The 14,659-nt window shown below is 50.0% G+C and overlaps 1 protein-coding gene across 1 annotated transcript in view; it reads right to left on the bottom strand.

Moving 5' to 3' along the window:
* Positions 1–4,802: 4,802 nt before the first annotated feature.
* The window catches only part of DNAAF8 (dynein axonemal assembly factor 8), a 103,280-nt gene continuing 93,423 nt past the window's right edge, over positions 4,803–14,659 (bottom strand). Inside the window, 3 exon segments of the mRNA XM_071571512.1 lie at positions 4,803–5,321; positions 9,240–9,309; positions 13,526–13,611. Of these exon segments, the coding sequence (XP_071427613.1) occupies positions 5,253–5,321; positions 9,240–9,309; positions 13,526–13,611 (225 nt within the window). The 3' untranslated portion in view covers positions 4,803–5,252.

The raw sequence follows: 14,659 nt of genomic DNA, 5'->3' as shown, positions 1-14,659 counted from the left end.
AGACAAACTGCCCTTTGTGCTCTTCCAGGTCCTGTCAGTGGGGAATTGCCAAGTACCAATTAATCATCGGCTCCTGCTGTGACAGGCCTGGGAGATGGTGCCCTGGGAAGATGGAGATCAAGGAATGGAGAAAGGCCACTGCCTTCCCAATGGGACAGAACTGGGACTAGAGCCCAGGTCTCGATCCCACTCCAGGAAGGTAATGGCAAGGAAAATATGTCCCCTGACAGGGAACAGCCACCACCCCTGCCATGCTATGGAATGGTTTGGGTTGGAACCAACCTCAAAGCTCATCTCATTCCATCCCCTACCATGGGCAGGGACACTTTCCACTACCCCAGGTTGCTCCAAGCCCTGTCCAACCTGGCCTTGGACACTTCCAGGGATGGGACAGCCACAGCTTCTCTGGGCAACCTGTGCCAGGACCTCACCATCCTCAGAGGGATGAATTTCTTCCCATCTAACCCTGCCCCTCTGGCAGTGGAAAGCTATTCCCCCTTGTCCTGTTACTTCAGGCCCTTGTCCAAAGTCCCTCTCCAGCTTTCTTGGATTCCATTTAGGCACTAGAAGGGGCTCTAAGGTCTCCCTGGAGATCCAACAGTGGTGGCACTTGCCCAAGACAGGTGCTCATGGCTCTGCCAGCAAGAGCAAAGCAAATATTTGTGAGCATGGGAAGTGTGCAGATCAGGATTATCCAGTTTGATGGGTATGTATGATCCAGGGACAGTGCCAGCAGGTCCATCAACTCCTCCTGCTTCCTGAGCCAAACATGGACCTCTGGAGAGGAAAACCAGTGCCCAATTTCCATGCCGTGACTATGCTGGGAGGGTTGTAAATCCTGTTTGCTGTGCAGTGATTTCTCTGGTGGATCCAAGCAGTGATGTGGGTCATTCCTGGTGCCCTGCAGGGCTCATGTGCACAGGGCTGGAGCAGGAACTATTTTTGGGATGCAAGCATTTGGTCAGATTGTAAAAGTGCTGAGCGGCTGCTGCGTCTGCACTGGTGGCTGAGGAGGGTCAGCAGAGATGTCATCTGGCTCTTCCGGCAGTGTCTGGATGCTGACCCTGAGCCAGGGCTGCCTGAAGAAGGGCACAGTCAGTCCGTGCTCACCAGGAATGAGCTGCTCTTGCAGCTCCCTGGCACAGTGGAGTGGGAGGGTGGCTTGGCTGCCAGTTCAGCCCCTCCACCTGCCCTGCTGTTATGGTCCCCTCTGCTCACCTGGCTGGGTATGCGTGTCCCAGTGTGGCTGGGGGCAGCCAGGTAGGGAATTTTAGGCATGATTTGTGATTAGTTAACTGTGTCCTTGGCACAAAGCAGGACACAGCGAGCTGGAAAGCTACACGAGTATGGCTCTTCCTGTGCCCTACATGGGGAAACACATCCACCACCTCCCCATCCCTCGGGACACCAATTCTTCCTGAGGCAGAGCTCCCCTCAGAGCTACCACACCCTCCCTGCTTGGGAATAAATACAACGTGCCTTCTCCTGGCAGTGCCAGGGCCCATCAGTGAGCTCTGCATAGCACAGGGAGCTGCTCTGCACCTCAACACTTGCCTGTTAAAGGAAGGGCATGAGGCCAGAGCATGCTGGGATATCAGCACCAGGCACCATGCTCCCATTTTTCTCATGGCAGGACCCTAAGGAGTTAACACCAAATGTCACCTCCTGTATTTTATCTTTTCTCCACTGAGGCAGCTCTGACACCGGCAGCAGAACAATGTGAAATTCTGATTAGCTCTAGTTTTCCAGCAAGAGGGGAGGCACGAGAGGGTGGGGAATTAATACTATTCTGCATAATTTTTAATCTAAATTCCATTTCTTTTCTTTTCTTTCTCCAGGAAGCAAACAATCTAGGGGGTTTTGTACTCAATTTCTTGCTTTCATAATCTAAATGAATTGTTTGCAAGTAGGAGCCAGCTGCAAAGCTGGCAATCTTGGAGCAAATCTGCCTTTCTCCTAGTTCTAGCAATCATTAATTTGCTTCTCAGCTCTGATTAGCCAATCCTGGCTGCCTTGTGGCAGCTTCCAGGGAAAACCAGCATGTGAGCTGCAGCTCCCTTTGACAAAGCTGGAGCTGATGGCCGGGTGGCAGGATTGATTTCTGGTGGGACCGTGGTGCTCCTGGTTGTCAGTTCTCTGTGGAGGAGTGGGGTATTCTCTAGGAAAAAAGGCTGGCAGGATTATTTATGGAATCCTGGCATTTTGGAAATACCACAGGATGATGCTTTCCCCTGCTCTGTGCAGGGCATGTTCGTTTGTTACACTCAGACTAATTAGCTGAGCTTTCAATTAGGAATTGAAGACAGAGCAGCAGCTTTTTGCTTGTTGATATCTTGTTGCTGCTCCATTTTTGGGGTGTTGCTGGTGTGCCTGGGGGATGTGGCAGAGCTGTCACCTCCAGTTGGTAGATGGGAAAATGAGGTAAAGTTGGTGGTGTTTGGAGGCTCACAGAGATCAAGCCTAGCAGTGAGATGTCTGGAAGGGGAAGGGGATATTGGATGTGTTCTGTGCTAGGCCCTGGTTTGCCATATGGTGAATTAATCCTCCCCTGTGAGGGTGGGTAGGCCCTGGCACAGGTTACCCAGAGAAGCTGTGGCTGCCCCATCCCGGGAAGCGTCCAAGGCCAGGTTGGATGAGGCTTGGAGCAACTTGGGCTAGTGGAAGGTGTCTCTGCCCATGGCAGGGGGTAGAATGGGTTGGGCTTTGAGGTCCCTTCCAACCCAAACCATTTCATAATTCTATTATTCTATGAATTAATTTCTGAATTAAGAGTCATGGTCTCAACTCCTGCTGCAAAGCTGGGAGCGCTCCTGCCAAGCCTGGATGGGCTGGGGGTATCCTATTTGGATGTCACCACTCCAGGGTGATTGCTGACAGTCCCCAGAGCACCACCTCCTGCTGTCCAGCTCCCCATGACCCCACTCTTACAGGTCTGAGGTCCCAGGTGGGTGGGACACAGCTCTGGTGACCCCCGTGCCCCCACACTGGGCTGCTTCTGGCCCCGTGTGCCTTTCCTTGTGTGCAGCTCCACAGCCTCATCCCAGTCGCTCTCTACCTGTGTTTTATTCCACACACTTCTTTTTCAGATCAAATTCCCCGAGTGCTGGGGGTGGATCTTTTTAATTTTCATTTGTTTCAAAGTCATACATGGCTTTACAAGCATGACAGAAATGCGCCTGGAGTGCAGGAAATGGCCTACTTAGCTGCAGGAGCAGAGCAGCTTCTCTGACAGGCTGACTCCAAGGACCTTGCCTTCTCCAGGGACTGGAGCAGCTGCCTGCTTCTCTCATCAGCTCATTTCTGGAGCTTTTCAGATGTTTGGTTCCATCACAAAGCCTAAAGAGCCCATGCAGGCAGAACAGTGCTGGGGAGCAGAGGTTTGGAGGGTACTTCCACATTCAAGGCAGGTGGGAAGGGGCTTGGAGCAACCTGGTCTAGCAGAATGTGTCCCTGCCCATGGCTGGGGTTGGCTTTAAGGTCCCTTCCAACCCAAACCAGTCTCTGATTCAATGATTCTGACACTGAAATGCTGTGTGGTCTCTGTCCATGTCTCCCCTGGCTGTGCCAATCTCTTTTGCCTGCTTCAGGGTGGTCTGGAGGAGAGAGGTGGAGTGAGGACTGTTACCCACAGATGGAGTGAAGTTTGCAGGGCCAGATCTCCAACTTTTGGACTTACTGGGCATTTTCAGATTCATCTGAAAGGAGACAGATCTCCGAGTTGTTGCCCTCTCACAGTTTGTGTGAGCTGGGAAGGAGGAGGACTCACCCCAGGCTCTTATGGAGGGAAAGGCTGTGCACAGAAGGGGTTCACCTCCCTGTAGCATCCAGAGGTGGGGTGGCCAGGCAGCTGCACGTGGCTCTGCCTTCACACCACTGGGACAATGCACAGAGACTGTTAGTGCTGTCTCTGCCATGTCTGGAACCAGATGCATACAGAGAATCACAGAATCTCCTGAGTTGGAAGGGACCCACGGGGATCATCCACTCCACCTCCCGTCCCTGCCCAGACACCCCAGCAATCCCGCCCTGTCCCTGAGGGTGTTGTCCAAACACTGCTTGAGCTCTGTCAGCCTTGGGGCCCTGCCCACTGCCCTGGGGAGCCTGGTCAGTGCCCACCACCCTCTGGGGGAAGAACCTTTTCCTGATATTGAGCCTAACTCTGCCCTGACACAGCTTCAACTGTTCTGTTGGGTTCTGTCCCTGGTTGCAGAGCTTGGAGCTGCCCCTCCACTGCCCCTCATGAGGAAGCTGCACTCCTCAATGAGTGCACCAGCTGAACAGACCAAGTGATCTAAGCTGCCTCTCAGACCCTTCCCTCAAGACCCTTCATCATCCTCACATCCCTATTTTGAACACTCCAATAATTTTAGATCCTTCTGATATTTTGGCACCCAGAACTGCACTGAGGACTCAAGGTGAGGCTGTGCCAGCACAGACTGGAGCCTATGTCTAAGTCTCTGCCTTAGTAAGGCAGGTAGGAACATGAGGCTTCCTGGGATGAGAAAAGCCTTCCACAAAGGAGCTGAATCTTCCCAGTGATTCCCAGGACCAGCTGGAGAGCTCCTAGAAAGGACTCAGCCAAGGAGGAATCATGCTAGGATCAGCAGGCGCTGTAGCAGGAGGAAGACAAGGCAGGGCTGTGTGCCCATGGAACGCCAGGGAGCTGGATCTGAGCACACATAGTCGCAACACGGCTGCTAGAGCAGAGGCAGGTGAACATTAAGCTGTCCAGCTGTTAACCCTATTGAACAGCTCTACCTGGTGTACTGAACCCTCCAGGGATCCAACCGTCGCTCAGACTATTTCCATTTTATTTGCTGTGGTTTTGTCTTTGGTTCAGAGAACACAGTAACAGCAGCAAATGGAGTCTCTCCATGAAGTCTTTGAGGTCTGGGGAAGATGATGTTCCCAAGTATCTGAGACACAGACAGCAGTAAACACACTGTATTTCCTTTACTTCCTGAGCTTTTCCCAGCCAGAGGAATGCTCCAAACCTTGCTCCATGGACACAAGCAGACTGTCTCTGAATGCATTCTGTTAGAAACCACGGTTACAGTTCAGAAATATTTGTTTTGGGGCGCTGATTGTTCCTCCCACCTCTCTCATCTTACCAATGCTCATGCTACAGTTCAGACTTTGTGTTTTAATGCCAAACAAATATTGGTGTTCTTAGAGCTGGAAGTCCTCATGTGTTCATCTCCACAGTGGCATCCGAGGCTGCCTGGGGGCCTTGACCATCTTGGCTAGCAATCCTAGCATTCAGTCTGCTGGATGTTTTCTGATTTCAGTGAGTCAAAAAGGCTGCAGAGCAGCTCCTGGGCCTGGGGAGAAAAGAAGGAAAGGGTTGGAGCAGAGCTGTGAGTTGTGCACGGCAAAGAAACTTCTTTTCAAATGCAGGTTTCTTATGCAGAGGCTGTTTTCTGGGCTGGATTAATCCCAGCACAGAGGTGGCTGGGAAACCTCTGCTAGTTGTGACAACCGTTTGGCCATTCTCAGGAGTCAAGTTTTCAAAGAACTGAAGAATAGCAACAACACAGAAAGTGCTTAGTGGGAAATCTACTCACTCCCCCAGCTGCTCTGCCTCTGTTTCACAAACCTTGCTCTGGAGCAGCTCTGGCATGGCAGCTTCTGAGCTGGAGGGCCCAGGATACAGCCAAGGGCCCCAGGACAATCCTGCAATCCTGGCTGTGATAATGGGGCACCACGTCATCATAAAGCACTAGAGATGCTGTGCTCATGCTCACCCCACACAGTCCTCAGGGGCCTCCTGCCAGCTCTGGTACTCCTCACAGGTTTTTAATCTGTTTTATAGATTCCAGCCCTTCTCCTGCTGCTGAGGGGTGAAGGATCAAACCAAGAGTGGATGGGATGTGTTTTTCCTATGTTGCCCTGTTCTGGTCCCAGGTTTCAGGTATCTGCAGGGAGGGAGATGCTGGAGCAGACTCAGAGTTCCAGGCAGAGCTGAGGGATTAGAGCTGCCTTCCAGTGGAGGCTTGACTACATCCGTGGGCTCTTTGTGAGGGATGACTATGCAGAGACCATGTCATCCCCCTGCTCTGACGTGCTGATTGTGGCAGGTCAGAGAGGCCCTGCACCATCAGTGAGGGACAGCCACCTCAGCTCACCCCAGCCACACTCACAGCTCCAGGGGAGCAGATATGTTCAGGCCCTGACATCCCAGTCCTGAGGCTGAGCACAGCCTGACTATTCTCTTATTGCTCGAGACATTCCAGTTTGGACATGGGCATCTGAAACCCATGGAAGTTCAACAGCACCTAAAGGTGGCCATGGCTCTGTCACACTTCCAGACGTGAGCTGGTCTGTGTGTGCCCAGGATAAGCCTGCATGGCATCTGCAGGGTCACTGAGTGAAGGTAAGGAACTTCCAAGGTGTGGATTTGTCTGTTTCTAAGGCAGATGCTTCACACAGGGCAGGTGAAGGTGCTCCAAGAATGCAATGCTTGCTTCCCTCAGTGGCTGCAGAAGGAGGCAGACAACTAGCCCAGGCCCAGATGTCAGCACTGAAACAGTGTACATCTGGAAAGCTTATTTTCCCTCCTATTGCCTAATACCAAATCACACAGGGAGCAAGGATGATATTCCTTTTCAATTCCCTGGCTCAACTCCACCAGTAAAGACTGCAGCTCTGCTCAGACCACGAGGATTTGAAATCCATGTTCATTTAACCCTCCTGAACTTTGCCTGATATCATGATATTGCTCATTAGCTTTGCCCTGGAAAGCCTGGCTGGCATTTCATAAACTCATTAGGAAGAGATCAGAAGCTCAAACATCATTCCTAGGGCCGTCCTTTGAGGTACAGGTTCCCCAGTGTCCATGCTCCTCAGATCTCACTCTGATTCCTAAGCCTACCTCGGATTTGGGAGCAAAAGGCCTGTTGTAAAACAAACATGACCTGCTCCTCTGCTGTTTGTACCCCCAACAAGACATGCTGCACCTGCTGCTGTCCCAGGACTGCACTCCTGGTCTAAACTCTGAGCTGCTGAGAGCAGCCCCTGCTTCCACCAGCCCCAGAGGGATTAGATTCTGCATTCTAGACTGCCAGAAACAGGGAGAAGGGCTGACTATATTTGCTTTTTTCTCTGCTCTAGCATAGAAAGCACTGTAAGCCTTTTCCTGATAGGCTGATTCCCTGGCGCCGGGAAGCAGAAGGGATTTTGTTAGGAAGAGATATGTAATGCCCTTTCAAAGCAAATCAGAAGCCAGCCTGGACTTGCTGCCCTGTCACATTCCTTGGCAACAGCCTGGCACCCTGGCAGCAGGCAGCACTGGGCTGTGACAGCCCTGCAGAGCTGTGCAGGCAGAGCTCCCAGGCACTGCAGCAGGAGCAGTCCCAGCTATGCTGTGGAGAATCCCTCTGTACCTTGGGGAAAGAGGCTGAAAACAGCAGCTGAACGACTTTGGGGAAGTTGGGGTAGTCTTGCCTGTGTTGAAACGAGGAATGTAGACTTCAGAGAGGGCTCTGTGTCTTTTAAGGCTCAGTCCTTAGAGCGCTAGTGCTGAAGACAGCAGCTCTGATGTGTTGTATGACATTACAGGCACAGTCTTGCTCTCCTGCTGGTTTTTTTTGAGGCAGTAAAAGGAATCCAGTGGAGAGGCTTGGCCACTTCCTACCATTTCTCACTCCAATTCTTTTACCACAGAATCGCAGAATGGCTTGAATTGAAAGCCCACCTTTTTCCACCCCTGCCACGGGCAGGCACACCTTCCACCAGGAGTTTACATCTCCTAGTCCTGACTCTTCATGTGCTGCCTCCTTTATCCAAACATCTCATTTGTTTTGTACTAACCTTGAGGATTTGGAATGTACTTCTGCAGTTTATTCCCATTACCTGCCCACATGTCTGAAAACCAGGGTTTCCTTTCTTGGGATGAACTACTGAGAAAATATTCAGCCAACCCATCCCTGGAATGGCTTCATTTCTCCTCTTCCATTTGGATGAATCAGCCTTTTGCTCCTATTTGTGGCAAGGAGTTGACTCTGGAATCAGGGTGCTGGGAGCCTGAGAACCAGGGTTTGAAGGTTCACCTTGGGTAGAGTTTGGAGAAGCCACCTCAACTTCACAAGAACCTTCTGGGCACCACCAGCAGCCACTAAACTGTCATAAAGGCAGGTATGAGAACTGTCTGGGTGTTCCCTGTTTCTATCCACCACCAAGCACTTCAAGGTATTTGGGTCCCCTGCTCTGGGGCTGTGCTGGGGCAGGTCTGGAAATGGCAGAGCAGGTGTGGAGCTGCTTGGGCAGCTTGAAATAATTCAGGGTGTTACATGGCAGCCTCCCCACCTGGAGCGCCATGTCCAGCTCTGGGGCCATCATCAGAAGGACATGGAGCTGCTGGAGCAAAGCCAGAGGAGGCCACAGAGATGCTGCAAGGACTGGAGCCCCCCTGCTCTGGAGCCAGGCTGGACAAGAGAAGGCTCCAGGGAGACCTGAGAGCCCCTTCCAGTGTCTAAAGGTGCTTCAGGAGAGCTGGAGAGGGACTTTGGATAAGGGCATGGAGGGGCAGGACAAGGGGGAGTGGCTTCCCGCTGCCAGAGAGTGAATTAGACGGATATTGGGAAGAAATTCTTGGCTGTGAGGGTTGGCAGGGGCTGGAATGGATTTCCCCTTCCAGAACTTCCAGAACATAGGGCATGTGCTAGCTTGGCCATAGGGATGAATGAACATTTCCTGTCACTAATTTTTTGACAAATACCACAGGTATTAGAAATCCTTCCCTGTGAGGCTGGGCAGGCCCTGGCACAGGTTGGGCAGAGAAGCTGTGGCTGCCCCATCCCTGGAAGTGTCCAAGGCCAGGTTAGACAGGGCTTGGAGCAACCTGGGCTGGTGGGAGGTGTCCCTGCCCATGGCAGGGGATGGAATGAGAGGAGCTTTGAGATCCTTCCAACCAAAAGAATTCTATGATTCTGTGATATTTTTCTATGTGTTGATTTTTCAGAAAAAATAACTGAATTTGTATGGGAAATATAGATATCAATATCTCCAAGTATTTTGATTGAAAATTGTGTCACTACTGTAGTATGGGAGACAGTTTGACAGGATTTTGGTCCCACCTCCCCCATGTGCTGGACTCAGTCTAAGCCAAGGCTTGGGGCTGTCACAAGGCACCACCCCTGTCTCATAAAACTTACAATTTTCTTCTAAACCGAATACTGACAGGTTCCATTAATCACAAGGCACAAAGGACACATATCTGTACCATAAATTTCTCTACTTGCCTCATTCTCATTTGGGGGGAAAAGGAGATCCTCTGCAGTGTGCAGGACCGACTGCTTCTGCCAGCAGGCACTGGGGGTAAAGAGGAAGGGAAGGCAGTGTTAGTTTGCCCTGTCAGCTGTCAGGGAGTGCAGATTACCCAGGTCTGAGGAGAACTGTGCTCTGTGCCACCAACTCCAGTCACAGGCATCTGCTACTGAACTTCTTTACACAGCTAAATCCTGGGTTTTACAACTAACAGTGATGACCACTTGCATGATGGGGGCCCTGGGGCAGTGGGAAATACATAGAAGTGTAGGTAGTTAGCTCTGTGCAAGAGTCTTGTTCTCCACAAAACCCAGGACTTTCTAAACTGCAGGGACTGCCTCACTAGTCCTTGCTTTGCTCTGTTCCTCCTCAAGTCACGCATGAGCTGACCCTAAAATGTATTCTAGTGAAATCAAAAGGCACAATATGAATTTCAAAACTATCTCTTAAGCTGACTCTGTGCACACTCAGAGCCTCAGGCTGGCAAATTCTCAAAAGGGTTTGGAGGCCACTACCTGCTCCCTGCCCCCATATCCAGGTATTGTCCTTGGCAACAGTTTTCCCTTCAGTGGTTTTCAACAGCTCTAAGATTTTACACCCTATGTGTTCTTTTTTTTTTTTATTTCTACACCTTCTTCACCTCCAAGGCTCTCAGTATGAGCTTCCTATAGGGATAATATCGCTCCCTGCTAACAGCAATTAACACTTAGTAAGAATGTTTCATCAGACAGAATAACATCCAGCTAAGTTCCTTACCACTTGGCTTCTCTTCTGATTGTATTACGTTGTTTAAAGGAAGGAAGGCATAAAGCCTCACCTAAACTCTGATTTTCTTCTGCTGCAGCTTAGTTTTGGAGGTGTTTTAGCCAAAACCTGCCTATTGAGTTCAGTTCAGTGTTAACTAGGTGAGCTCCTAAGTCTGTGTACAACATATTTGGTCCTAACAATCTTACCGGCATCTGAAAGTACTTTTTAAATGCTTAAAACCATAGAGGAGTAATCACTATAGCATCAGAATCACCTACTAAGGCAGCTAAATCTAATTTGTCATGCATGAAAAGCAGAGCGTGCCTTCCCTTTCAGGAGCTGCTTGGAATCCACTGCTGTAAATTCTTCTCTCTGCCACCCTGCAGCCAGAAAATGGGGCTGTGAAAACAAGTTATGACAGGGAAAATTCAAATGCTTTAAACTGAGATATCCAGGCAGCCAGATGCTGACAGAACTGGAAAGGTAAGGCTCACATAATTTTTCCCTGTCTGTGGACAGGATTGTGTCACTTCCTTTTCTGGGTTCTCCCCCTGGCCCCCACTGCTCCCAGGTAGTGTTTCAGCTTCCCCTCACCTCTTCCAAACACTGATTTCACCCTGCTCTATGAGTTACCCTTGGCATGCACCCACATTCTGCTAGATTCCTGATCTGGCTCCACTCTTGGCAGACAACCAAACTCACAGGCTGCTTTTGTGCCCACACCTGCATTATTTTCATCCCTTTCTCTGTTCTTCCTGCCCTCTGGTGCAGAAATAATTCCTTGATGGATGTCCAGAGAGCAGCCAGAGTGGGCACTGCTGCTGCATGTCAATCATGACACATTAAGGAGGGTCTGTCTTCAAATTCCCCAGGGACCAAATAGCTCTCCAACACCAGAGCTGGCCTAGGGAAGCTTTATTAGGCTCAGAACTAGGAGCAGTTACACTGGCAAAGCCCACAGTGTTCCTCTCACACCTGATTCCTCCTTCTTATTACAGCCCATCTCTGACATCACATCCCAGGCTTCCATACAGATGGCAACAGTCCCTCCCCCTGGCACAAAGAAATGTGGCTCAGCTGTGAATCAAGTCCCAGGGCTGTAAAATAATCCCTCCACCATGGTGCTTCTACAGTGCAGCTGAAATTCAGGCCAGACCCCGGGCAGGTATCGGAATTCTGAGCTACAGTAGAGAGAGGCAAATAAATACCCAGTGATTTACACGGTACAGAAAGGGCTGATGGAGTAGTAAGGTTAATTAACCTCAGGTGTTACTAAAATTGAAGATGTCTTGGTGTGAAGAGTTCTTATGAGGCAATACTGAAGTCAGGCTGGGTTTTCAAACATATTGGCAAAGCTGATTTTAAATGATGTCTTGGAAGACAACAAGGGTGTGACTTCCTGTTGGCTGAAGCTGATCTACCTGAGGATCAGACCCTCCTTCCTCCTATCCTTGGACACACGTTCCTGCCCCCATTTTCCACAGGCACCACTGATTATGAAGGCAAATATGATTTTGTTTTTGTATGGCTGCCTAATCACTGGTTCTGGCACTGGGGTGAGAGGCTGAGTGGATCCTGCCACTTGGAAGTGCCTCTTGACAGCCATAACTTATGCACATGTATTTTGCAGTTCAACAAGGAAGTTCACCCTTTGTACAGAGCAGTAAGGTGTGAAGGCACAGGGAGAGTGGCACCTATTCCTGGCAACTTCCTTCTCAGTCCCTGAACTCCTTGGGAAAGGCAGGAGAAGCCATGGGAGGCTTCTCTGGAGGTAATGCCTTGAGACTGGAGCTGAAAACATGTCAAGCCTACAGGAGAAGGAGTTGCTGGTCTGCAGCTGATCTTGTTAAGCAGCACCCATCACTCTGGGGAAAACAGAGGTGGAGGGCTTTGTACTGGCACTCACTGTCCCAGAACCACCTCGGTGATCTCTGGGATACCCAACAGCTCACTTTTGTCCCTGTAAACCAGGAAAAGAGTGGAAGAAAACTCAGCAGAAAGGTCTTGGGGAAGTTGCTCTTTGCCTCTCCTTAGTGCTGTGCCTCGCAGGGTGGAAGGTTTGGGATGTGGCTTCCCAAGGGTATGATTTTAAATGAATGGGAGCAAAGTCTATGTTTTCCAATTACCTTAAACACATTTTTTAAAAGTTACTGCTGAAATTTGTTCCAAATGTTCTTCCCGGGTGTGGCCCTGTAACATTTCATCAAAGTATGAGAACTCTGATGTGCCTACAAACCGGACATTCAACCTTGATCCCCTTGATGATTGTGAACTCCATTATTGCTGAATTCTTTATTCCTGTTCCACTGACAGCATGATCTGGAAGTCCTCCAGATGGTCCAGCCAAAGTCAGGACAGTGTCATCAGTGTGGCTCCTGGCCTGCTCCTCACTGAATGTCAGAGAACACTCTACTTGCTTCCTCTGCCAGAGGAACCATGTGCACAAGCTACACATCCCATTGCCAAACACCGGTGCCTATGCAGGGAAACTTTCCCTCTGGGGAACAGAGGGTTAATTGCCCTGCTAATCACTTCGTTTCACTAATCAGTCCCTGCAGAGGGGTTCTGGTTTTTTTTCCAGCCTTATACATCCTCTACATAGCATTTCTGGTGATTTATTTAAGAGGCTAATTTTTTATTTTTCTCTCTGGTGTTTCAGTAATTTTTTTCCATAGCAAACATAAAATCTGCTAAGATATTTCTCCAAGGAATTTTATTGATTCAACAGGTCTATTCCCAGTGTGAGTCCTTATTTCACAGAGGGAAATATTCATGGAATCATCCTGCCAAACCTCACAGACACTCCAGATCCTCAACAAACAACACAACTTGGTGTTTAAGGTCCTGAGTTGAGGACACACAACTTTAAAATTGTGGAACACTCTGAGGTATTGTGCCCTTACAATAAGAAAGACATGCAGTGGCTGGAGCATGTCCAGGGAGGGGAGGTGGGGAAATGTCTGAAGCACCAGGAGCAGGTGAGGGAGCTGAGGGGGCTCAGCCTGGAGAAAAGGAGGCTCAGGGGGGACCTTCTGGCTCTCTGAAACTCCCTGATAGGAAGGGGGAGCTGGGGAGTGTTTAGGCTCTGCTCCCAGGGAACAGGGACAGGAGGAGAGAGAACGGCCTCAAGTTGTGCCAGAGGAAGTTTAGACTGGATATTGGGAAAGTTCCTTCATGGACAGGGTATAGTCAAGCACTGCAACACACTGCCTAAGGCAGTGGTGGAGTCCCCGTCTCTAGAAGTGTTCAAAACACATGTGGATGTGGCAACTGGGGATCTGGTTTAATGGTGAAGATGGTTGTAGTCCTGGGTTGATGACTGGACTTGGTGATATTAAAGGTGTTTTCCAAACTCAGTGATTCCAGGATTCAGTGACTAACAAGATAACTGTGAAGAACAGGTTGTCTTTGAGTGGCACCTGCCCTCATCGGAACTGGAATTACATAGAAGGAAGTCCCCTCCCTCAGAGCACAAGCTGTGTACCAGGGTGAGCAGGGCCATCTCCTCACTTACCTGTCCAGCAGGGAACCAAAGCAGGTGACAGCATTGTCCCACTGTGCTGCCAGCACCAGGCACAAACCATCCTTTAGGAGGGAATGCTGCAAGAGAGGCAAGAACAGAGCTTGGGTGCTGCTCTTTGCTTAAATCAGTCTAATTCTGTGCTGTGGGAGAGGCTGGAGCCACAAAGCGACATGCTTACACACTGAGAGAATCAAGTCTGAACTGACACCTGCTCCTACAGCTCACCGTTACTCCTGCTCCCCTCTCTCAGAGTGAGAGTAAGCAGGTTACCTGGGTGTGTTATTCAGACGTTAACAATGCTGCAAGCAGGAACAGGGAGATAAGGTAAATGTTGAGATAGTGTAGTAGTGACTCTTACTTGAAGGAGTCCATCTCCCTTCCAGCGAGGGAAAGCAAAGGCTGTAACATTCACCTTTAGCTCAGCAGTGCCAGACCCTTCTGGAAGCACGCCAGCTCTGCCCAGAGCCATTAAACTCTGACAGCAGGAAGAAGGGATGGCTCTGCTCCCCACATGCTGATTTGTTTTGTCCTTCCTAGAGAGCTGCACATTCCATGTGCAGAGGGATGGATCCTCAGGGGACCCACCGGAGAAGGAAGCTGTGCTTACACTAATTGGCTGCTGGATGTAATTGCAGTTCCATACAGATGTACTTCAAAGAGTTGTCAGTTTAAAAAATCACAACCTGAAAAGGTCTTACCTGCTCTTATTACAGATAACACCTAAGACTGATTAACTGAAAAGCTGAAAGCACAAATATGTTTTGCAGAGGGACTGCTGTGATCTGACAGCCCTTGGGTGGTTGTTGATTTGCTACTGCCACTGCAAGTACTTTCCCCGTGCTGCTGACAGCACTTACTTGCACATTCCACCTTCCTGCTTTGCCCTGGCTGGTTCCTGACATGGTGGGCTTCTATACCAAGAGAAAAACCGTGTGGGCCCAATATTCTGCTGCTGTGAAGCCACATCTGCTCACCCCAGCAGCACAGGCCGTGCCTCATGAACAGTTGCCCAAGCCCCACACTGCGCTGCAGCCTTGAGCTGTCAGCACCTACGAACTGAGAATCTCAGAACGGCACGAATTGGAAGGGACTTTAAAACTCATCCCATTCCACATCCTGCCATGG

The sequence above is a fragment of the Pithys albifrons genome, chromosome 16, assembly GCF_047495875.1.
Source record: "Pithys albifrons albifrons isolate INPA30051 chromosome 16, PitAlb_v1, whole genome shotgun sequence".
Lineage (NCBI taxonomy): Eukaryota > Metazoa > Chordata > Aves > Passeriformes > Thamnophilidae > Pithys > Pithys albifrons.
The sequence above is the reverse complement of the archived record's forward strand: the minus strand, read 5'-3'. Positions and strand labels throughout refer to the sequence as shown.